This window comes from Colius striatus, chromosome 1 (assembly GCF_028858725.1).
Source record: "Colius striatus isolate bColStr4 chromosome 1, bColStr4.1.hap1, whole genome shotgun sequence".
Lineage (NCBI taxonomy): Eukaryota > Metazoa > Chordata > Aves > Coliiformes > Coliidae > Colius > Colius striatus.
Window position 1 is genome coordinate 166,433,791 of NC_084759.1, and position 23,800 is coordinate 166,457,590.

The following is a 23,800-nucleotide window of genomic DNA, read 5'->3' on the forward strand; positions in this document are numbered from 1 at the left end:
GGTCTGGGAACTCTGCATAATAATGGCCAACTCCAACTCTCACAGATGTTCTGAAAATACAAACCAAAGCCCCCAGAATTTTGAAGCTCCCTCAAACTTTCATTCGCAAATAGGGGGCAGGGAGAGTGGCTTAAATGTCTTTCAAAGTGAATCAAACCATTGGGATTTCATCAAAACTACACAAGCTACTTCACTTGGATGTGTGTCCATATGTGTACACTATATACCGAAACACAGACCGATATTGTTTCTTGATAGTTGCATGTTACTGAAGCTGCAGGATTCATCACTGTCAAGATAAGCACCAGCAGGTTACCTTAGGAAGAAGGATGACTGAGAGACCTTGAGACTATGCTTAAATGTTAAGAAATGTTCTTTTGGGAAAAGCCTACCTGTCTGAGAAAATTTGAGGCTTCACAGATGTGGAACAATAACTTTTCCTAACTAACATGCTGCACACAAAATTGTAAGAGGGTCTAGGCAGAAGTATTGTAAAGGGAGTGGTTAGAAAATCTTTAAATAGAAGTCCTCAACTACAACCATAAGAGAACTGGCACTTTGCCACCATTTTAAAATAATCAAACATTCGATAAAAATCTAGAAAGCTGACAAAACCTCAAAACTACCCAAAATCCTTGTTTGGATATACTGTAAAATAAAACCACTTCAGAGACTTTGTTTATTTTCTTGTTCAACTTAAATGTGCATTTTTGCTGTTCAGCTAAACATCACGCACTTTCTTCCCTATTTTTAAATCCAGTAAACATTCTAGACATTCCTAGTATTTATAACATACTCTCCCTATAGGAAATGATAAAAATACACCATCATGAAGCATACATACTTACTGTAATCCTGCTACTGCTATTTGGGAAAAAATGTATTAATAAATGAATCAACAGGTGCATTCTAAAATGCATGTCATAGCCAATTTGTGTGTATGTATTTTAACTGCATGTTTGTGTTAAAGCTTTTCAGTATATTTCTATTAACGGAGGTTTCATTTATTCATCATCTCTTTGTCTAAGCATCTGTATCATAAATATATATTTGATCAGTTCCAAAACTTCGGGACTTGTTCACATGATATTTCTGAAGAAAAAAAACCTCAACATACCAAAACAGAAAATTGAAGAGTGTAAAAAGCTAACTCCTGATGAAGGGAAATTGGGAGACTGCCAATTGCATCTCTTCAAACAATAAATACTTCAAAGTGTATGTCACCCACTAGTCTTCAAGTATATGTCCATATTTCATCTCTGTGTATCTCTGCACATAACACAAGTTTCTGAACAACTGGCACCCCTGACAAACACAGTTGAGAGGTGGAGAGGAGATGGGTGAGATGGGCATACCTCAGTGGCATGGGGTACTGTCATATTCCAGATACAGAGTGAAGGAAGTTTCAAGAAATTGCTGGGGACAGGCAGTGGGGGAAGTGGGGTGGGGAGGGGCTGGTCAGGGAAAATAGTTGATTTGAAGAAATGAAAATATATTCTTGTTTTCAGCAGTCTTAGTCTACGGAAGCAAAATGTGCACAACCTCAATACAAGACTTAACCAAGAAAAACCCTAACCAACCCCAACCTAACTTCTCAGTAGATTTCATGGGGACTGATATCTTAGTCTCCAGTAGCAAAATGCAGATTTCATTTGGACTGATGTCATCACAGTGGAAGTATTTCTTATGACATGATTATTTCATTGATTCTCATATGATTCCATGCATTAATAGGACAAGGAATTGTAAGTCTAAACAAAATGGCTAATAACTGCTTGTGATTTATATTTAATGAATAATGTACTTCCTCCAGCCTCATAAAACAAGGATGTGTTCCTGTGGCATTTTCTTTTATAACTTCAGACAGTCAAATGCAAGTGACTCAGGGGAATATACTGATGCAAGTGAGTAACTCTGAGCTGTTCTGTGAAGAGAAATTGTCATAAATCCTGTGGTTCTTTTAATGTTCTCAGATCTTCTCTGGATGTAAAGAGAACTGCTTGACTCAGTACAGAATAAAGAGGTCTAACAAAAAGACAAACAAGAATCAAGTAATATTAAAAAAGTAATTATTTGGTTGCCTTCTCCTCCCCTTCCTTCCCATGTAACATCCTTAGTCAGGATGGATGAAATTTCCTCTTCTTTATTCATAGAATCATAGAATCACAGAATGGTAGGGGTTGGAAGGGACCTTTAGAGATCATCTAGTCCAACCCCCCTGCAGAAGCAGGTTCACTTAGATCAGGTCGCATAGGAACATGTCCAGGCGGGTCTTGAAGACCTGCAAGGAAAGAGACTCCACAACCCCCCTGGGCAGCCTGTGCCACTGCTCCATCACTCTCACAGTGAAATAGCTTTTTCTTACGTTTCTAACACTTGCAGTAGTTCTCCCATCTTTTCCTCAGCTTCCTCTATCCTTATTGATAAAAAAAAGTTTGATATCCCAGTAAAAGGCAATTGTTACTCTGCTTGTCTGTCTAGCTCTCATCCCATCTATATTTTCTCTTCTATTTCTACAGTTTTCAGAAATTTTAGAATCTGTTCACAAAAGCAGTGGGAATTCCTCCTCTGCCAGTTCCATGCTAAAGAAATTCCTGTCTCATCTTACTCAAACTGCCTATGCTAGTAACAATAATAATCTCTTTTGAGGAAAACTTGGAACTAGAATTCCAATATCTTCATCCTTGAATATCAACCAACTTTAATGTTAACATCTTTATGCTTATCCTTATAGAAATTCTAGCCTCTTTTCTTTCTTTATAGCTTCTATTTATATTGTCACAGTTATTCCCATAACATGTCCTTAGATGGACTCTTATTATTACCTCTATTTTTTTTTTCTTTTGGGGCTCCACACATCTCTGTTTTTGATGGTATCATTTTTATTTTAATCTTTTTGTTAACTTAATTTCATCTGTAAACAACAACAAAAAAACCCCCTTTAATTTCTGCTCTGATGAAGGAGATGTTACTTCCTGTGACCATTCTTCAATTTGCATTATATATTTGTAAATTTACACTGCAGATATAACTATGTGCATTGCTGTTAGCCAGAGAATTTTTAAATCCTATGTATTACACAGAAATGCCACAAGTCCCCTATGAGGAACACAAAAAAAGGTTGTTGGCATCTATGACAAACAGGGAGAGTCCAGTCCTGAAAGTCACCTTCTAAAATTTTGTCCTGCACTTACAATTTATGATTGAGTACTTTAAAAGGTTGAAAAGTTTAAAATCAGTCACTAAAATGTTCAGTGCCCAGAGCAAACTAAAATCAGTTAGGTATAACCTGATGCTCAGTATTCCGGTTTAATAGTGGCCACTTTCTTGCACATGGAACAAGTTCTCATACAGTTTCCTTCTGTCATCCTCATTATTTTAGGTGGTGACATGAATACACGTGTCAAAGGCTTTACTTCTCAGTACTTTAAGCTCCAGAACATGACACACTAATTGTATGCCACAGGATTTCTCAGACTGCAGGGGTAGGCCTCAGGGCCCTACAAACCCAGACAGCTAAATGAAAATCCATCTTAGTAGTTACATTCTTATCATCAACCAGGGAAATAGAGGAGACCTCAATTAGACAGTCAGGTTGAACACTTAGTGAATGCTAAACAAATTGTAAATGCTCTGAAGCCATCGTACAGTGTACTGAAAATGTATGGATGTGTCAAACACACAAGAAAGTCTTTGTGAAACAATTAACAGTTACTGGGTGCAGAATGCAGTTGATTCTCAAAGGGGAGATCACACTCTAAACCTACATAAATAATGAGAGGACTTGTCCAAGAAAACATCTTCAGAAGGATAGCTAAGATATGACAGTCTTGGGCACTTTCCAGACAACCAGGGAAGGTGCGAGTTGAATCTAAGTCACCTACCTTGTGAAGAATCTCAGAAAGTACAGCTAGTTAAAATAAAAAATAATGTGTAGGTCTACTTGAAACTCCCATCAGAAAATAGTAAATCTGAAAATTGCATGTTGAGGACCAGTATTTCCTGCACAGATAAGCATCTGCTTAGATCCTTTCATAATGGAGCTGAATCAGCCTTGTCTGCTTAGTTCAGAACAGCCACTGTTACATGGTACAAAAGAACAGATGGTGAGAAGTAGTATTTGCCATCAGTGTGGCTCCAATGGGTTTTTTACCCACAGTCCCCAAAAAAAGAATTGCATGAGGCTTTACTCTGACAAACCACAAGAGCTGGCTTTAGAAAGGTGTGTTTAATCTGTAAGCAAATCCTTGGGAAAGACAAATGGCAAAGAATATACAAGGTGTGCCTTAAAAGTTCTTCATAGGGAATGGGAAGCGTGATACTTCTGCCACCACTGATAAAGTCCAAGAAAAAGCTGCCATGTTTGGGAACTGTGTAACAATACAGGAGCAGGCTCAGCTATATGGAGGACAAAATGTCCTCACAACACTTCCCTTCGGAAAACACCCTGGTGTGAAGACACATAAGGGTACAGACAATGTGGGCAGTTATCAAGAATAACTTGGAGCCCTTCAATCTATTTTGTTGTCTAAAGTCTGGCTTCATCATGAGAATAGTCTGACTTCATGGGAATAGAAATCCAAATGTTGACTTTTAATTAAGGTAGATCAAGTTCTGCCCTATGAGATAATTGGGCTTGAAGATGAAGAGGGTATTTTACCTCATCCAAGAAAGCCCATTAAAAAAAGTTTCTGTTATAATACAAACACATCTGCTCATCATCAGTGTGGCCAGGTCCTTTATAACACCTGTCAGAGAGGGAGAAATGCAGAGCAGGGGGGAACTTAAAGATTACATTGGAAATTCCCATGCTAAGCGTACCAAAAAAAAGACAAAAGATACAGTATTTGATCTGCAGTGCCAGAAAGTTGGCAGAATGGAGAAGAAATCACGCTTACCAGCCTTCTCATGGCTATACACATGTTGTGTAGAAAAGGTAAAGGCTCCTACATGCTTGCTTTGATGTTGCACACTAAAAACTTCTCTGACAAATAAAAATAAGAATGTATATTCCTGATGTGGGCATGCCAAATAGCTAATGATCAGGATTACATAATCCAGAATACAGGTGCAGTGTCACTGGAAGGAGAATCCTGTCTCTTTTTCTGTTCCAGACCTGAATACTCTCATTCAAACTAAAATCATCTAACTAGCTGCCAATGTGAACAAAACTCTCAATCCCCCTCTGTTCCTTTTCCACATAGTCCTTCACCTAACATCTGGGCATTTTCTTCAAGTCTGCTCTCCCCTAAAGATACACATATAAGCTATGACTATTTCTCTCAGACTCTTTCTATGTAACACAGCTAATATATGAGCTTTCCTACGTATAAATGCAGGAAATCTCTCACAGGAGTTCCAATTTTAATAAATACTATTTTGTTTTCTCTGGCTTTACTGAGATCACTTCTCTAGATACAAAGGTCTGAATATGTCATCCTTTTCTAAAAGTACTTTCACTTCTTTCTCTCTGAAAACTATTCCATTATCAAATCCCAGATGCCCCTTGCCTACCAGAGGGCATAGGGAAATGGGATTTTGACTCTGTCCTGCCCATATTGCAAGAAGCCATTCCTTTTGACTACATATTTGTAGATAATTGTACCAAACAGATATTTGTACCAAACTAAGGCTATTTTCTCAGACTTTGTCCTGTTATGTAAACTGCATCTGAGGGACAGGGAATTTCTGAAAAGAGTCCAGTGCAGAGCCACAAGATAACCAGGGGACAGGGGACTGAAGCATCTTCCTTACGAGGAAAGGGTGCAGGAACTGGGGCTGTTAAGCCTGCAGAAGAGGAGACTGAGTGAGGATCTCATTAATATTTACAAATAACTAACTGATGGATGTCAGGAGGTTGAGACATCACTTTTTTCTGTTGCATCTAGTGACATGACAAGGGGTAATGGAAGAAGATGGACACAAAAAGTTCCATTTAAACATAAAGAAAAACTATTTTACAGTGAGGGTGAGGGAGCCCTGGCACAGGCTGCCCAGGGAGGGTGTGGAGTCTCCTTCTCTGGAGGTTTTCAAGAGCTGCCTGTATAAGTTCCTGTGTGATCTGATCTAGGTGAACCTGATTCTGCAGGGATATTGGATTGGATGATCTCTGAAGGTCCCTTCCAACCCTACCATTCTGTTATTCTATGATTCCCCAAAACAGTGATCAGCTCATCAAGAAGAGTTAACATCTCACTGATAAAGGGTAACTGGGGTTCCACACATCTTTCTTTTCAGAATTTCAAGATCTTTCTGCAGATTCAGATTTAGATTTCACTACCCTGAGCAAATATTTGCAAATTTTGTCATTTTACTATTTATGCCTTTGCTCCAGATCATTTGTGAACATGAGTCACAAGCACAGATCCTTGTGGGATGGGAATCATAGATGCTTTTTTACAAACACTGACCAGTTATTCCTTGTTTACCATTCCTAATGAGTTGTTAATGGCATTTATGGGGATGTCCAAGAAACAGTTTATAACAGATCCTTTGCCTGTAGTTTCATCTCACACTGCAACTATTTGAACTAAAAAAACTTACTGAAAACCAGATAAGCCCAATAGTCCTCCTCTTTTTTTATACTTAAATACTTTTACTTCTCTTACATTCAATCCCATGCAAGTATATATTTCTAATTAACCCACTTCAAGCTATTAATTTAAACTTTGAAAAGTAAATATGCAAGCATGCACTCTGGAAAGACAGGAATGAGGCTACTCTCTTGTGTTCCATTCATTTAAGCACACCAAACCTGCACAGCTGACAAAACTAGCGTGTCTTATTCCATTGTATTTTCACAGAACTCCCACAGCAGCCAGTTGTGAGGCCTGTGAAGATCCTCGGATAGCCATGGGGTGAAAGGATTTAAACACTGTGGGAAGAAACCAGTCTGCACATGAAAGGAGTTGGGATTAGTTTTTAAAACTCTGATTGAATTTCCAGTTGTAAGGGATCATATTTCTACACTTAGCCAAATTTCTGTGTACGTTTCAAGACTTCACGCTTGTATGAAAGGCTCAGCAGTCGCTGCTTCAAAGCACAGAAAGTCTATCTCTGGCCCATACAGCTAATGTCACCAACTGCATCAGCAAAGCCAGAAGATTCTTACACAGTTCAATACACTGCAGGCAGACAGAGCTCACATGGACTCACTTGACAGTGAATATAGGGATGTCATTTTTAGGCTTCCTGGTCCTCAAAGAGCTCCAAGTAACCATACTCCATACATTTTCATATAGAATTATGTAGGCCTTTGTAGAACATGTAATTTTTACTTTATATAAAATTATCCTGTTTTTTACAAACAATTTTTAGACAGATAATACTTATGACAATATTCTCATCCTTGGATATTGACATCCCTGGATAGCAAGGGATCATACTCAATAGTCTGCACAGCAGACCCGAAGGCAAGTGTCTGTTCTGAAGGGAAATATAAATATTGTAGAGCAGATAATACTCTGTGGTACACATAGAAGTTCCTGCTTCCACCTATTGATTCTGTTGACAAGCTGACTCCCTGATGAAATCTGCATGCACCTCCTTCCTTTGCAATCTTTGCTTCCCCTGGAGAAAAACTCAAGCATAGGAGCAGAAGGAAGCCACAGAAGACTTTTGTAGGTCTATGGGAACACTACAAAGCACATCTACATAATAAATTACACAGGAATATCTACCAGATCACGTTGTCCTACTCGGCTTCAGACTTCACACACTTGTTTAACTATGTCATAGAGAGTTCCTGCTCTGCTAACTGCAGGTTTTTACTAAATGTTCATCTTCATCTGTCAGTGTGCTACAGTTTATCTTCGTCTGGCAATGAGCTATAGCTCCAACACCTTCTCCAGTTCCCTGATTTCCAGGATGTGGTAAACAAGACCTGTATTTTTTTGGAAGGCAACTCACTGCTGGACTACAGTATGTCTGTATCCTAACCTATTAAAAACCACCTTTGAAGCACACCTTTGGTTACTTAAAATGGTGGAAAACTGGGCCTAAGATAAAGTTGACAAAACTAACAGTAGCCTCATTAAACATATGCAACTACATCAGGAGCCTTTTAATAAGACGGGTCTCTCTAGCCCTTTAATAACTACGACACAACCCTTGCTCCCCAAAACAATTAAAGACCTTTTTGTACATGTGTGCTTGCATAGATAGTTCTCATATGAAGTAGCAAGAAGTAATTCTAAAGAAGAAAAACAGCTAATAAGGCAACATCAATCTCTGAGGGAAAAATCAACTTGAAAAACAATATACTTAAAATTGTTGGCAACTTTGAATTTATGTTGTTACTTATGAAGCTGAAAACACCATAAACTTCATGAGGAAAGAATAGAAACATAAGTTGTGTGTAATTCTCAAGGGACAATACTGGACATTTTCAGTCCAACACTTTTTGATTCTCCTGCTTTTTCTCTGACACCCCCAGGTTGGATTAAATTCGATTTGTTGTATGCTTACTATGTGTTTTATATGATCTGTTTAGAGACAAAATACTGGAGATCTTCCAGTACATTTTTAATATGTTCAGGAAGAAAAAAAAATCTTAATTCTTTCTCTTTGGAACATTAGAGAAAATCTTTTCTAGCTTTTTCTAATGATAGGGAAACTTATAACAGAAATTAAGAAACAAATGGCTTAGAAGAGAAGCAGAAAGGAATTAGGTTTTGGTTTTACCAAAAGGTAAATCCTTGATAGACCATTATCTTCTAAAGGAAAGATGATTCTAGGTTTCCTTAATTGATAGACTCATGGAATAATTAATACAAGGAAAAGATAGAAATAAATCTGCCCTTTTTTCCATTGAAGGGCTTAAATGAGATGTTGAAAAAAAGGCTGAAGTGTCATGTTCCTTATTGAATGCATAGCTGTGAAGAAAAAAATAGGCAAGGCAAGGCAAGGCAAGAAGAATCTATATGACACTGTAGACAGACTGTATAATACACAGAATTTTAATTTCTTATTATCTTCATTAAAACCACTCATAAGACATGCCAAAATCTTTTTACCACAGTAGATCTACCCAGCAAACAAGTAAATCTTGCCAATTCTCTTCCAAGTTTCATGTATTTAAAGTTCCTGAGATTTGAATATGAAAGAATTTATTCCCAGGTACATTTCAGGTTCTCAAATTCCATGTTTGACATCAAATGTGAGAGTGTAATGACAGGCATAAGGACTCTGGTAAAGCTAACTATGCAAAAACTGGGTGCTGCTGGGGTTCACAGGTTTTAAGTTTTATGAACTTGAACTTGTGGAGTCAGTTCAACTTTTCTACAAGTCCTTTATGTATCACTGCCTAGATGAGCACAGAGTGTAAGACATTGCAACAGACCTAACTAAAAGAAAACTAGAAAAGAAGCACTATATGCATATTTAAAATAGACATTAAACAATCTTTTATTTGTTTTCTTACAAATTAAGGTAACAGTGGAATTGAGATGCCTTAAAAATCACCCGAAAGATGAAGCCACTGGCAAGAGCAAAACCAAATGGTGAGTGGAACAGAATTTGGGAATATGTGCAGTGATTATTTACTAATTGATATCACTATAATTTATAGAGACTATAAAGTGTTTCCAGCAGCAGACAAACCATGTCAGTGCCCTCTAGCTTCTTTATGTTAATAAAATGTCTTAGACATCACCTCTTGGGAACGGTATCAAATGGCAGATGAATACAGAAAACATTTGTTCTTAATTGCAAGTTATAAGAGCAAGGATCATGAAAACATATGTGAAAGAAAAGAGTGGTGGGATTCTTGAGGTTTATAAGTTAAAAATGTTACAATGAAAGCAATGAATAAATGACTAGATGCATGCTATAGAAATATCATGACTGTAGTTGGTTTGACGGCTGATGTTCTGACAAATCCTGACAGGACATATTGCTACATATTGGAATATGTCAAACATGTAAACTAGCTTTGACCCCTGTTACTTTTTTTCTCCTCCCTGCATATTACAAACACCCAAACATCCACTAAGTGGGCTAACAAAATTGAGCCCTGCCAATGGAAATTACCTGAAAATGCAGTAAGAGAATGCCTTCAGGTAGTCTGGATCAGCGTACAATCCAAACAAGACAAGTGAAGAGCAGATGCAATACCTGGGGTCTCTGAGATATTTTGAGAGGAAAGTTGATAAGTTTGAACTATTTTAGCTTCAGTGTACTTTAAATTTCCTAGCTTAAACAAAGAAATCAGCAGTATAAAACTGGCACGTCAAAAGGCAGGAAAATATTCTGATCAGACTGTAGAGAGAAAATAATACAGTAAAGAGAATGGATCAAAGAAGGATGAAACAATATATTCTGTTTCTATCAAAGTGGCTAAATACAACACTTTAGCACATTGCAAATGCTGATGTCTATGTACAGGAGCATTCAAAGCACCTGGTTTGAGACCCAGAGGAAGACCCAAGGAAGGAGGAAGATGGATACAAAGATATTCCCACAGATACTCCTGCAGCATGGGCAAACATGGCCCATGTATGCTTCCCTCATAACTGCAGCATAGCTAGAGATGTAATCCGGAATCCCTATGCCACATGAAAGATTTGCCTATCAATAGGGAATATAAACAAATGTTGGCCACTTTGGAGATGCAAACACTGCCAGGGTGAATAATTCTCTCTGCAGTTCAGCTTTCTCTCATGGAAATGAAACTCAATAGACATCAGAGTGCTGGGTCCCTATGCAATCCTAGATGGTCAGTAACCAGCTACATAACTGGGAAATCATATCACTTTTCTGTGCTTTTGTCTCTTCTTGTTTGTCTTGTCTGTCTGGAATAGCACGGTTTAATGTGGTTAAAGTAGAGAATGACTATCTCTCGATCTGTGTGTGTAATATTAGAGTTCCACACTGGAGTTCCCAACATTCTCAGCTGGGGCCACTAGGTGCTGCTGTAATATGAGTAATTAAAATAATAACCATAATTAAGGAAATTGCATATGTTCTTACTATGGACTGTTTCAAAAAGTTTAAAAGCCAGAGAAAAAACATTCCAAACCTACATATATTTTTAGAGCAATAACTAAAAGACCTGACTACTTACTTCACTGGTACTCAAAATTTTTCCTTTTACCTTTTGCAGCTTTGCAGAAAATAAAGCTTGACAATTAAAAAAAAAAAAAACAAAACAAATCAGCTTTGCCCTTCAAAAAAAGCACTTAAAAAAAAGCGTTTTTGGTTATTGTTGTTGTTCTACTCCACTTCCATTTTTAAGCCCAGCTTCAGCAGTTTGCTATTATGCAAGCTCATCCAAATTGTAATACTTCAAAATCCCTGCCAGCTACACAATTGTAGACCCTATTCACACACTATTTGGACGTGACCAAAAAGGCAAAGTCTTCAGCATGGGGGAGCACAACTGGAAATGAAAATAATTCAGTAAATGCATGGTGATGTAACACTGAGGCTCAGATTTTGTACCTGTCAGTTCCACAGCCTTCTAAGGAGGCTTTATCTTATCAAATGTGGTTGACTAGCCATAAAGTATTAATAAGTTTCCATATGAATCACAGTCACAAAATGCTTCTTGCTTGAGAGTATTAAAATGTCTTGAAGCAGCTGCCAGCTATAGCTCAGAGCTATATGACTAAAGTGCTATTTCTGAAAATCTTGGAGTCAGTGCATCTAACTGGACTTTACAATGGACAATCCAAAAGGCTATTTATATTCAAAAATAATTTGGCAAGTCTTCTTCATCAAACCAGTTTCCAGACACAAAGACTCCACTCAAAAATTTGTTCTTGGATTTACTGCCCTTTAAAATGAAGTTAAATGAAATTATCTGTATCATCATCAGAACAGAGATGCTAAGGCAGTTCTGGATTAATTAGAAGTGATGAAGTTTTGCTGCTGGGTTACCTTAAGACTCAAAGTTAGTGAGCACAGAAATTAAGTGCCAAACACTAAGCATGTGGAAAAAGAAAGTACCAGGAACACTACATGAGAATTAGGACTTTATGGCAAATGTTGGATAGAATATTCACAGTGTAAACAAATCATTATTAAAAAACATTTTAGTAAAGTGCGGAGGTATCAACACAGACTGAAAAGATATCTTACTCTTACCATTTGAGACTGGCTCCGGGGACAGCCATTGATATCTTCAACCTTTTCATTTGCTAAACAAAAACAGTGAGGAGAAAAGCAGAAGTAAACAATGAGATAAAAATTTCCTTTCCACTGCCTAGCCAAAAGACAAATCAAAACAAAAAACTGAAAAATCCAAAACAACATAAAAAAACCCACTCAGAAGAAGAGTAGAAAAGACACAGCAATAAAGTGCATAGGGTTTTGTTGACACAGAGCTCCTTTCTAAGTAAATCTCAGTCGTACAGTAACAACACTCTTGTTAGCAGCAGTTGCTTCCACATGCCAAATCATGCAAAGGGGGAAGTGCGAAGGAGGTCGCTGCTAATTCTTCAGCCCCTGCAAAATAACTGCTGACATGAAATCTTCCACAATTGTCTTTGCAGGGTCAGGATACAGTTTCAAGGCATCCCAGAAAGTATGAGCCACTCCAACTACGAAAATGCACACATGGGAGACATATGGTTTAATGGAGCATTCATTTCTGACAATTCAAAGTGTGTAAGATACAGTTCTGGCCATTTAAAGTATGGTTAAACAGCCACTTCCAAACATGCTCACATAAACATATTTTTTAATTAAGACAAGGATGAACCACACAAATATCAGAGACATATGGACCCAGTCAAATTGTATCATTCAGGGTTAATCTTATTGTTAAATGCATTCAACTTGAATTATATATTCCCACATGCAAGGAGTCAGCTAGCAGTGCTTCTTGCAGCCCTGGTCTTACCGATGATCTGGATGATTTCTGCTAGCAGAACTCCATCTGCAATGTCCTGTTGCAAATCCTTGATCAACCGCTTGTGGCCAGATTTTGCTAGGTAGTGGTTAGCCCAGTCAGTGTAAATCTGCAAAGTAGAGAGGGAGGGCAAGTGGGAGAGGGATAGAGAGAAAAGAAGACAATAAAAATTCTTAAAACAAATGCTGGCTTGCACACCAGAACTATTCTGGATCATATTCCTATTTGAGAAGTCAATACCAAAGGAAGCAATTCAATTGTAATGTTATGTTTTTGCCCCCCCACACTTTTTCTTTTGAATAGTCATGCCCTCCCTCCCCCCTCACCCCCCACCCCCCCGCCATTCTCTATTTTATTTTAACTTCAAATGATTCAGGCTGTTTCATGAGAGTTCAAACTTGCTGTGACCAAGCAAAATTCCCCTTATGACTGTAAAGGAAACTCCTGTTGTAAATCAGTCACATCTACCGCAATTCCACCTCCCACCGTGTTTCTACCTCTACACACACCCCACCACCAACTTCCAGGCTCTGGGGCTGCCTGAGAGAAAGTGGTAGCAGAGATGTGTGCCTGTGCTCTGGTAAGAGTTCAGTGGGTTGTCGCTGGTAACCCTTCCCTGGTGATGCCTCAGCCACACTTTCTGCTATAATCACCCTGTCCCACCGCGTAGAGACAGGTTGTTTGTCCCCGTGCGTACAGCTCAGCATGCAGTAATGTGCACAGAGGAGACTGAGAGCACCAGATGTACAGTAGTCTGGAATCAGAGTATATATTCTGGAAATAGACTGCGTTCTTTCTGTGCCAAAAGAGGAGGAGGGGGAAGGGTGAGTCTGAGCAGCATCAAATACTTAGCAACAGGCAGCACAAAAATGGCACTTATCAACAAAAGGTTGAAAAGGACCAGCTGAACTGCATCCTCCAAACTAAGGGAGGAGGAGGTTGAAGAGAGAGGTTGAAGGCACCCTATAAGGCATACACAAACGCAGAGAAAGCATTTGGTAACACCTACAATGCACACGCAAGGCAAACCGTGTTCACTTAGGGTGAGGTACGAGGAAGAGACACCTGTGCCCATATACTGAAGGAAGAGTGCACCTCAAAAGGTGCTCACACCATCCTGAGGATCCCAGCACACAGAAGCAGCTTGGGCCAGCAGAGTTTGGCACAAGGGTGTCATATGGATGAAAGTTATCATTGGCCCCTGGCAGCCAATGCTGGCTCCCTTTTGTGGGATGTGTGTGGCCTCTCTTCCCACCCCAGGAAAGAGGACTTATACTGAACCTCCCACTACTGTGGGATGTTATCACTGACAGAAGCATATATGTAGGACAGCATCACTGTGTAAGTAAAGATAATATCTAAGATTCTTTCTTTGCTGACAATATTGTTTGAAAAATGTTGAAACTGCACCTCTTCCATGAAAACAATATGAACTCATTTTATAAACATCCTTTGATTTAACCTCACAGACCCTTGGGAGGAAGGGGTCAGAATCTTATTTTGTGAACAGAAAAACAGAGGCCAAAGCCACTAACTGCTTGCTTAGTTCACCAAGGAAATCTGTGGCAGAGTCAGGGAGGGAAAATGGATGCAATTCCCAGTCCAGTTTTACTCAGAGAACCAACCACCACCTTCCACACAGCAAAAGTATTACCACTCAGTCCATGTTCACATGCTAAGAACTTATTCACTGTTTGAATACCCTTGTCACAGATTTTCTTCCTCTTCCTTAAAAGAGACAGAGAATTTTAACTTGTTTGGTATAGCCTATTTCTTCTCATATTCCTGAACTTGGATCAGTAGCTGGCATCGACAGCTTTAGAATTTTAGATAACTCTACAGCATTAACCAGTGGAAGCTGATTCAGCTCTCATATAGCCAAAGGATGCTGCTGTTAGATGGGGCCCTAAATTTCCATGCTGTACCTAGAAGCCTGCTTCAGGCATATTTGTTTTCACTGACTGATTATCTTTTTTTGCTGTTACAGGTGAATGGCATGAAACTCTCCATTAAAAAGTTTTTTAAAGCCAACTGTGGCTAAGAAAGTGTTTCTTCAACTGTATAACCAGATATAACAAATGCTAATGTGGAGCCTCTAAAGGCTGTATGAACACATATTTAGAACAATATGAAATCACGATGATAAAAGATGCATACCACACCCGTAGCATCATGTGTTCCCTCTTCTAGTATTTCAACTTCAGTCATTCTTCTACAGTAATGTCTTAGAAATATTCCCTGAGCTATTACTATCAGCAGAACTATTTTCTATATTCCAATGAAACTGATCCACTGGAACATACAGAATTTAATACCCACTAATATTATTTTAAGTTAGTTTCATATTACAAATAAAAATACATCACCAAGCATTTCTTTTTTTCATTTGTCATACTCACACGTAATCTGGTGCACCAAACCTAATTTTAATTACAATTTGAACCATCGTCTCACTAAGTAGACAGGGAAAATTCATTCTAGCAGCTGCTTTGCAAGTATCTAGTATTCAAAGAATGGACTTCATCCACCCATCCCTTCAATCCCTTCATAATTTTCTTTTCTCATTTATTTAAAAGTGACAACCATAAAGAATGTAAGCAGTGTTTTGTAAACAAATGTTTATAAGCCACATCATACCAAAACTTTACTAATGGTCATTATTTTGATAGTCATGCAATGGTAGGAAAACAAATACTGGGAGAAGGCAGTGATAAAAGAGGAGCTTTTTCACTTCAGAAGTATTCTAAAAAGAAAAATCAAAAGATGAAGAGTCGTTGACACAGACAATATTACAATCCAGCACCCAGTTGGCAGTGGAATGTCACATTTAATTTCCTGTCTTTTTGTAGAGATCACCACTTGCTTTAGTTTTTCCCCTTCTCCATAGGATGCCCTTCTCATTCATCTCATTCTTCCAGTGACCCAACTGCTCAGAAGTCAGTTGTAAAAAGTGAAAAGCATGTAGATACACACACAAAAATTATAAGACTGTACATATGCTGTGCTATATTTTTTTTTTTTTAAATTGAATTATCTGATGCAAATATAATGAGAACTAGAGAATCCCTCCCTCCACAGTTTTTAAGTATCAATGTAACCATACATCTCTGAAATTTTTTCTCAAACCCCTTGGGAAAACATAAAGCTCCAGTGTGAATCACCTTTGCAATACTTGGTTTGGAAAGGCCAGAAAAGTCACACAGAACAGAAGACAAAAATATGCAGTAATTTTTAACAGTCTGCTTTTCATGGGTGCTCCCTTTCATCGGGTGCTGAGCCCCTCTTTTCAGAACTAGCAATAAATCATTCCATCTTGCACTAATTGTCCAGTAACGTTTCCCAAAAATCCTCTTATCTTAGATTTTTCTACGATGAGGCTCTTTCAGAGAACTCACACACGAGCATTAGTCATTGCAACACTTCCTCCCTGCTCCACTGCTTGCTCCAGTAACCCTGCCGTACAGCTACACACTGGGCCAGGCTGTTGACTTACTCATTTCCTCTCTAACCTTCCTCTCCTACCACCCTGCTTCACAGGCACGTCTGACCAGCAAGTATTCGACTCCAACGTCAAGCTCTGACAACATACAGGGCAGCCAGTGCTTTCTGCGATGCAGAGGACCAGTCGCAAAACTCGACAGTGGAACAGACCCGATCCTGTGTTTGTGTGGTCCAAGCCCCGTCCCGACGCCTGGTGCTTTAAATGCTTGCAACACAGAATTCAGCAGGGCAATCTGAGCTCGGGCACAGCCTGCTTATGTTAATGACGGTTTCTCCTAGCATTCCTCAACTGCTCGTCATGCTAACCTTCGAGAGAGTAGAGGAAATAAACTCTGATACCCAAATATAGTTATGAACTTCACCTCGATACTTCACACGTAGCTATAAGGAGCACAGTAGAGATGCTTGGCAGGATCTGTAATGAAACAATGCACTTTGACTTCCTAACACAGTAGTTTAATGAAGTGGAAAAGAGAGAGGATTTCACAGGTTAGTGCCTTTCTTAGAAAATGCTTTAATCATACACTGTGTGATTATACATCAGGCAGTGCTATAATGCATCCTCTTAAAATTAATACAGAAATGTTACCACCCACAAGCAATTTGAAGCGAGAAATGTCAGACAAATTTCAGAAGTACAGTCAGTCTAATGCAATAGTAATGCATGACACTTCATTAGTGTCTTCCACTAAATCAGCTCAACATGCTTCCCAAACACAAGTGAGATCAACCCTACTCTTCATTATTTCTTTAGACCGGGGAAACTGAGGTATACAGGCTTTCCTGGCAGATTTTATTTTTTAATGTGGCTCACTCAGGGACAAACAGAGCTGGAAATAGTACCCAGACATTCTGAGTTGCAATCATTTCTTCTATATGCTTCTTTATCAGGCAGTTTTATAAATAGGCTTGGTGGGAAAATGCATATTCCAAGAATCACGATCCTTCTGCATATTTTTGTTTGTTTGGTACAGAATATAGAGTTGCAGATCTGAAAATGGTCTCCTGTTGCTATCGAGAAGACAACTTTCCATACTTAGAGTAAGCCTCTGTCACTCCCTTATGTGCCAACACTGCTGCTTAGGAGGAACAACAGTTGCTGCCAACTGAGTTATGCCAAGACCTTGTGACAGACTTTTGTGCCCTTTAAGAGGACAAGTTATTTCTGAAAAATATTTAAAAACCTGTCCACTATATGCAAAGGTTTCCTTCCTAGATATATGGGAATAAGTAGATGACTTGTCTTTTAAAATACTCTCTAAGAGACAACTATATCCTCATTCAGTAGCATGAGAGAATTGAAATGCTGTCCCCCAGTGCTCATTCTCATGTATTCTCCTTTGCATGATACTACCCTAATACCTTTGAGGGTGGGAAGATTTTTAAATTCCATTTCTTTTTGAGAATTCCATTTCCCAAAAGGGATTTTCAGGCAACAGCAAGCTTCCCAAAGATACTTCTTTCCTCTTTATATTGTACCTAACAAGAGTTGAAGAAACAAAAGGAGAAGTTGTCCATTACAAAAAATGTTGCTAGCAGCATACCTGGGTTGTAATGGTTCACAGTTATAAACAATATAACTTGATAGTACAGCAGTATTCTGTCTTTTATTATATGTTTGGATTATATCAATACATTTAATAAATCTTTTTTTCTTTCTTATAAAAGAATAAAGGAAAATGAAACTATTAAAAATCCTCAACACCAGAATTTTAAGGCCAAGTGGAAACATGGCACTGTTAATTTAATAAAAGAGTTATGTGACTTTCTAGTGCAATGTATTTACTCTGCTTAAAATGTTGCCATTGGAGATAACTGATAGTTGATAGCACTCAGAGCTTTTCACCCATAGGCACTCTTTCAAATCATGCTTGTAGAAGAAGAGATTGATGATTTCTTTCTGTTGTTCTCCAGTGTGCTCTAATCTGGTCCGTAAGGGCTGTATATCTTCCACTGTGTGGCCTACCCCTGAAGTTGAATACCCAGGAGAGCCTACATAACAGTCTCAGAATCCCCGATGAAGAGGATTTGCCAGAGGAGAGGGCATGACCACAACTCTATTTCAACATAGCTATTCTTGGCTAATAAACTGTGGGTAGCAAAACACGTGTTGGAGTGTCTCTGAAGCTGTTTGTATTTATAAAATGAAGCTGGGCAACACACTGACTAGCATTAGAATAGGAGTGAAGCAATCAGACTGCAATGAGATGTCTTTCCCTTTCCCACTGCCTCTACACTAAGGAAAACTCAGCTGGAAGGCAGGATCTGACCTTTTAAATATTTTCTTATTGAAGTTCATTTCTCTGGGTTGCAAAACAGCAATTTATTAGCTTTAGTCCTCCACTTAATAAGAAAAAAGGCTAACTTTGAAAATAATGGCTCAGATTTAGGTTGCCATAAGAAAGAGATCATGCATCTGATTTATGTCCGGATTTAACTGACTATAGAAAACACACTGCGACTTGTTCACTATGAAGAAAAGCTGGGGTTGAGGGGTGGCAGGTTTTGTAACATTAAGCAAATTACATGAGAAGGAAAAATATTTACACAATTAAAAAGATGTGGCCAGAAAACGAAACTAGAATGACTTAATTTATAGGCAAGATGGAAGCCGACGCATTTCATTTAACAAAATGAAATGAGTATTACATGATATTCCACAAACACTGTTTCTGAATCCCACTGAGCAAATGCGAACAATTATGAATTAAGAAATAGAAACCATTTAAAGGGATACATAGCAATCAAATAAAATCTCAGAATCCCTACAGTATGATTCTATTTTGTAAATAGCAGTGTATACCCATCAACACTACTTGATAATTTTCAGATAAAAATACAATTAAATAAAACTCCACTAATCTCAGCTGAGAACAGAAACAATACTCTTTAACACTGGCAAGCTTTACATAACTTATCCAACTTTAAGGGGGCTGGTTTATATTTCCAAGTTTCACTTACAGTTTGTGATCTAATCACCCAAGTAACATTTGTAGTCTCTTACTGTCCTCTCTTTCTTCCTATTTCTTCCCAAAACCCAACTAAGAATTAATTTAATACATGTGTTTGAGGCCAATATTCATCAATGGCACAGGTGCCTTTTACACATTTGTGCCAGGTGAAAGGTAACAGTATAAGATTCTTTGTGTATGTTTGCTAAGTAGTTTGTATACTGCATAGTTAAAAATCCCAGTCTTTATAGAATGAAATAACTCATTCATCCTTTTAAAAGAATCATACTGATTTGCTTTATAGTTTAATCATATGGTTTTCCTAATTAGCTTACTGCAACCACTCTTCAATCCTGTGCAATAGCAATAAACCACCACAGGAAGGAGCCAGATATTCACGCAGCTGCAGAGGATTCAACCAGACAGCTGTTTCTCTGCAGACTTGTGCTGCTGGGAAGCAATACTTGTTAAGGGAGCAGCACCACCACAGTTATTAATATTGGCCTCAGGCTCCCTGAATTAATGGGAGACAATACTAAGTGCTGCACAGAGCAGCCCTCCAAAACAGTCAACCTTGAGACTTTCTGCTATAAATACTCTATATACTTGCCTGTATAATTTTGGAAGTTTCTCTTAGTTTTTTTTTAACTTTAAAGTACATTTCAGCATTCATGTAGTAGAAGTACAATAAAATGCAGGAATTATTATTCAATACAACTTTTACATAAAACATTGATTAAAACTAGTGTCTCTATTTTATTAGTGCAGGGAAGACCAGGACTCCTTGCTAAATGTGAAACCAGAGACAGCACTCAGAAGATAAATTTGTCCTAGGGTTTTAGTTCAGATAAGGAGTGTGCTTCTGAAGTGACTCTCCTATCACTTGTGCTGTCTCATAGACCCTCTTCACATGAAATGAGAAATGAGCTTCAAGAGCCTGCTGATTGCACTCCATTCACTAATTGGGATTCAGGCCATGCAACAAAACAAGAACTATTCCAAGCAATTCTCCACCCCTAAAATGTGTACTTTAGAGATGCTTGTTCCTTAGTGCCAAACTGGATTTCCCTACAGAGCAATCCTTCCTGTTAATGACATACGTGTGTCCCGGAAGTGATGGTGGAGAGGGAGAATGTGATAGAAAAAGCTGCTGACTGTTCTTTGTAGTGAGACATACAACGAGATCCTTCTGGAAGCTGGTGAGATGATGTAGTAGTGACTAAGGGCAGGATATGTTTTCATCTTGAAAGTGGTGAAGAGTGAAGGAATTAATTTGAGCAAAAAGATGGCATTCTCCAATACCAACAAACAAATCCAAGCCTGCCCAAACTTGAGCCATGGCAAACCGGCTCCCTTGAAAGTAACAGGTGATCTGGAAAGGAGCACTTGTGCCTGTTCAAAGAAGGAAGGGTAAAAACAAAGTCCTATTTCTACTTTTCTGCGTATCCAGGATAGCAATGATGGCTGTCTGTACCAGAGGCCCCATTCCATTTCCCTGAATGAGACTTTCTGTACTCCAAGTTTGCATGACTCTTATGTCTTATACATGTCTCATCACTGTCAGGATAAGTTTCAAAACCACAGCAAGCAAAAGTAAATTCTCTGTAAAGGCAAAAAATGAACTGAGATTGCACAGGGCTCATTTGAGGGTCACCACTACTGTGAAAACACAGAAAAACAGAGAAAAAACTTCTCAGACCTGACTGGAAATTGTGACATAATTTGCAGAACAAAAACATTCTTGCTTTGTTCCTATTTTTGTTGTTGTTCATAAGCAATAAGCCACTCTTGGTATCAACCAGACCATTCCTGGATGGAGCAGGCACATGCCTCAGCAAAGCAGCAACAGGGCTCCTCACATGGAGATGAGGAGATTCCACCATGAAACCACTCCAAATTTTCCATCAAAGCTCATTTTAAGGACTTATAACTTGGACTAAGACATTCTTTCCACACTGCGATTTGGCATTAAAGAACTTGGCCCAGGGATCAAAATAACCCTCTTTTCCAGCACTTCTTCTTAAGAGTGGGAAGGCAAAGTTCTGATATGTAAAGATGCAAAAATATTTAGACATACTTTTGTTCTTCTGTTGCAAGAAAATAGTGGCAAATAAGACCACAACTAACTTTAAATATAAAGTCTCCATCTAGCCTGTGCTTTTTGAGGCTTGGAAACAGATTTAAATTGCCTGGTTTCCTCTCATGTGACCGAATGGCTTTGCAAATCAAAATAAGTAAAATAAACTGTTTGCTTTCTGGGTTATATATTTTATAATAAGACACTTTAACACCTGCTTATTTTTTCTCTGGACTTTGATGCTTAAAAGTTGTTTTTTGCCATCTCTACAATTTTAATACTAATAAATGTGTTGCATATTCAGCACACCAGACATGTGCTAAAGGTCACACAACATTAATATAAAGTAAATATGTTAATGATTTCAAGCATAAGTGATCTGGGCCTCTTTTTACTGCCATTAATTTCTCTTAAAACAGGTCTTGGTGCAGAATGTGTGAGTGGTAATAGTCATGTGTGTGCAACCATTTTGCCTTTTGCCTAGATTAAGCTTAGGGAAATTAAATTATGCTTACATAGATGGCAACCAATATGCTTACTTCTTCAAAGTCAAATGTCACAGAGTGTTTTAGTACTTGAAAAACTAAGGACACAACTCAGTACGATAAAAATACTAGTTTCTCTTCAATCACCATTAAAATCACTGCCCAAAATAAAGGTCTGCCCATTCTAATGATAATACTTAGATTACCAGTCATAAAGCACAACAAACTTTATATATAAAGTAAACCTGCCAGACCATCACCTTAAATAACAAAGAGAAGATAATGACCTTACCATAGTTTTTTGACAATAGAAGATTTTTCTTTCCAAATAAGGTTCAACATTACATTTTTTCTTCATTTCTTAACAAAAGATCCACCTCATACACAGCTTCTGTCACACAACCAGACCTGCGAAAACCATTGCATTGAAAGAAAGTAGATTCCTACTAAAAATGTGCTGAAAACCTTTGCTTTCTATTATAGAAGGGGAGACTTGCCTGAACACCTGTATTGAGGGCTCTAGCTGCACATCACATGGAAAGAGGCAGTGTCTCAAGAAGGAAGGTAGCTATGACTTGGGGATAGGCCTTCATTTGTGTTTGATCTGCAGGCTCCCATGCACGTCTTCTAACGTGTATCCCATCTTTTGAGTTCTGCTGTACACTTCTATAGGACTACATTGCTCCCCAAAGCAACATCAAAAATATGTGACTTATGACCCATTTTCCACCTATGATTTATCTCTGAAGACAATGAAAAGCACCTCTTTTCTCAAGTATTAAAATAGAAAACTCAAGATCCAACCCCTATACCCTTTACCAAAAAGAAGCAAAATAAATCTAGCAACAGATAAATGCACTACTTCCAATTAAAGAGGTTTCACAATACTAAACTAGAACATTATTTTGAACACTAACATACTGACCCGTGAACTTTAGGGCTTGAAACTAAGGAAGGAAGTTTAGATAATGGATAATAGTTAAGATGAATAACAATCCAAAGTTTATATGTAGTATCTTCTGTTATATTGTAAGGCCATTTATGAAGGATCAGAGTTTAGCTATGTAAAGATCCACCTTGATAACAATAAACTCAAGTTCTTTATTGAAGCTTTGAAGTAGACTCTGTTCATACCTTTGCATAAGCATTGGACTGTATTGCTTCAAATTAGCATCCAAACTATGATACCTGTATCTCTCCTCCTACAAACACAATGCAGATTTTCTTGCTCCTTAATAGTAATATCACAATAATATGACATGAATTTTAGGGTACAGAAAGAAATTATCAGAGGATGTGGGACTGAAAACTGGAAAATGATTCTAAGTTTTGGGCATACTGCAAACTCAAGGGCTTGTTGTCACTATCTCCAGGTGCAGACAGATACAAATCAAGTGATCTGCTGGAGTCTACTACGTATCTGTAAGAGCATGAAGCTGACACCTGAAAAAAAGAAGCATCCTGAGAGAGCTGTGTGAAAATGGCAACTCAGCAATGACCTGGCATTTTTCTTCTTCTCCCCACCACCCCCAGCCACCACCTGACATAGAAATACAAATGGTACTGTTAGCTCTAGGCATATGGTGGGGTTTTGGATTTTTTCCTTTAAGACCAAACTCGTATCTCTTACAACAGAAAATATTTGGTGCTTTCATGTTTGAGGTGTCTCCTCTGGGTCCTCGTGACTAGCCATACACAGGGCACTCACCACCCACTTCCTCAAGGGACTGTTCTCCACATCTGCAACTCTTCACACGCTGTCCTATGTTTCTTTTTAAAATATACGCTCTAGTGATATCCTGTATCTTGCATAACAGACTAGAAATGAAGGGTAGGGACTGACTAGCTTTTAAATTTAATTAAATCCATATCTACTGACTCCCACACAATCGCCCCCTGAGACTAAAGGTTTCTTTAAAGGATTAGGAAGGGGATA

General features: G+C 38.3%; 1 protein-coding gene across 2 annotated transcripts in view; it reads right to left on the minus strand.

The window, feature by feature from the left end:
- The window catches only part of NAV3 (neuron navigator 3), a 268,894-nt gene that overhangs the window by 181,209 nt on the left and 63,885 nt on the right, over nt 1-23,800 (minus strand). For both annotated transcript variants that reach the window (XM_062016086.1, XM_062016078.1), the window contains exons 2-3: nt 12,842-12,959; nt 12,085-12,137 (exon numbers count right to left, since the gene is read on the minus strand). In XM_062016086.1, the coding sequence (XP_061872070.1) occupies nt 12,085-12,137; nt 12,842-12,959 (171 nt within the window). The remainder of the gene's footprint in view (nt 1-12,084; nt 12,138-12,841; nt 12,960-23,800) is intronic.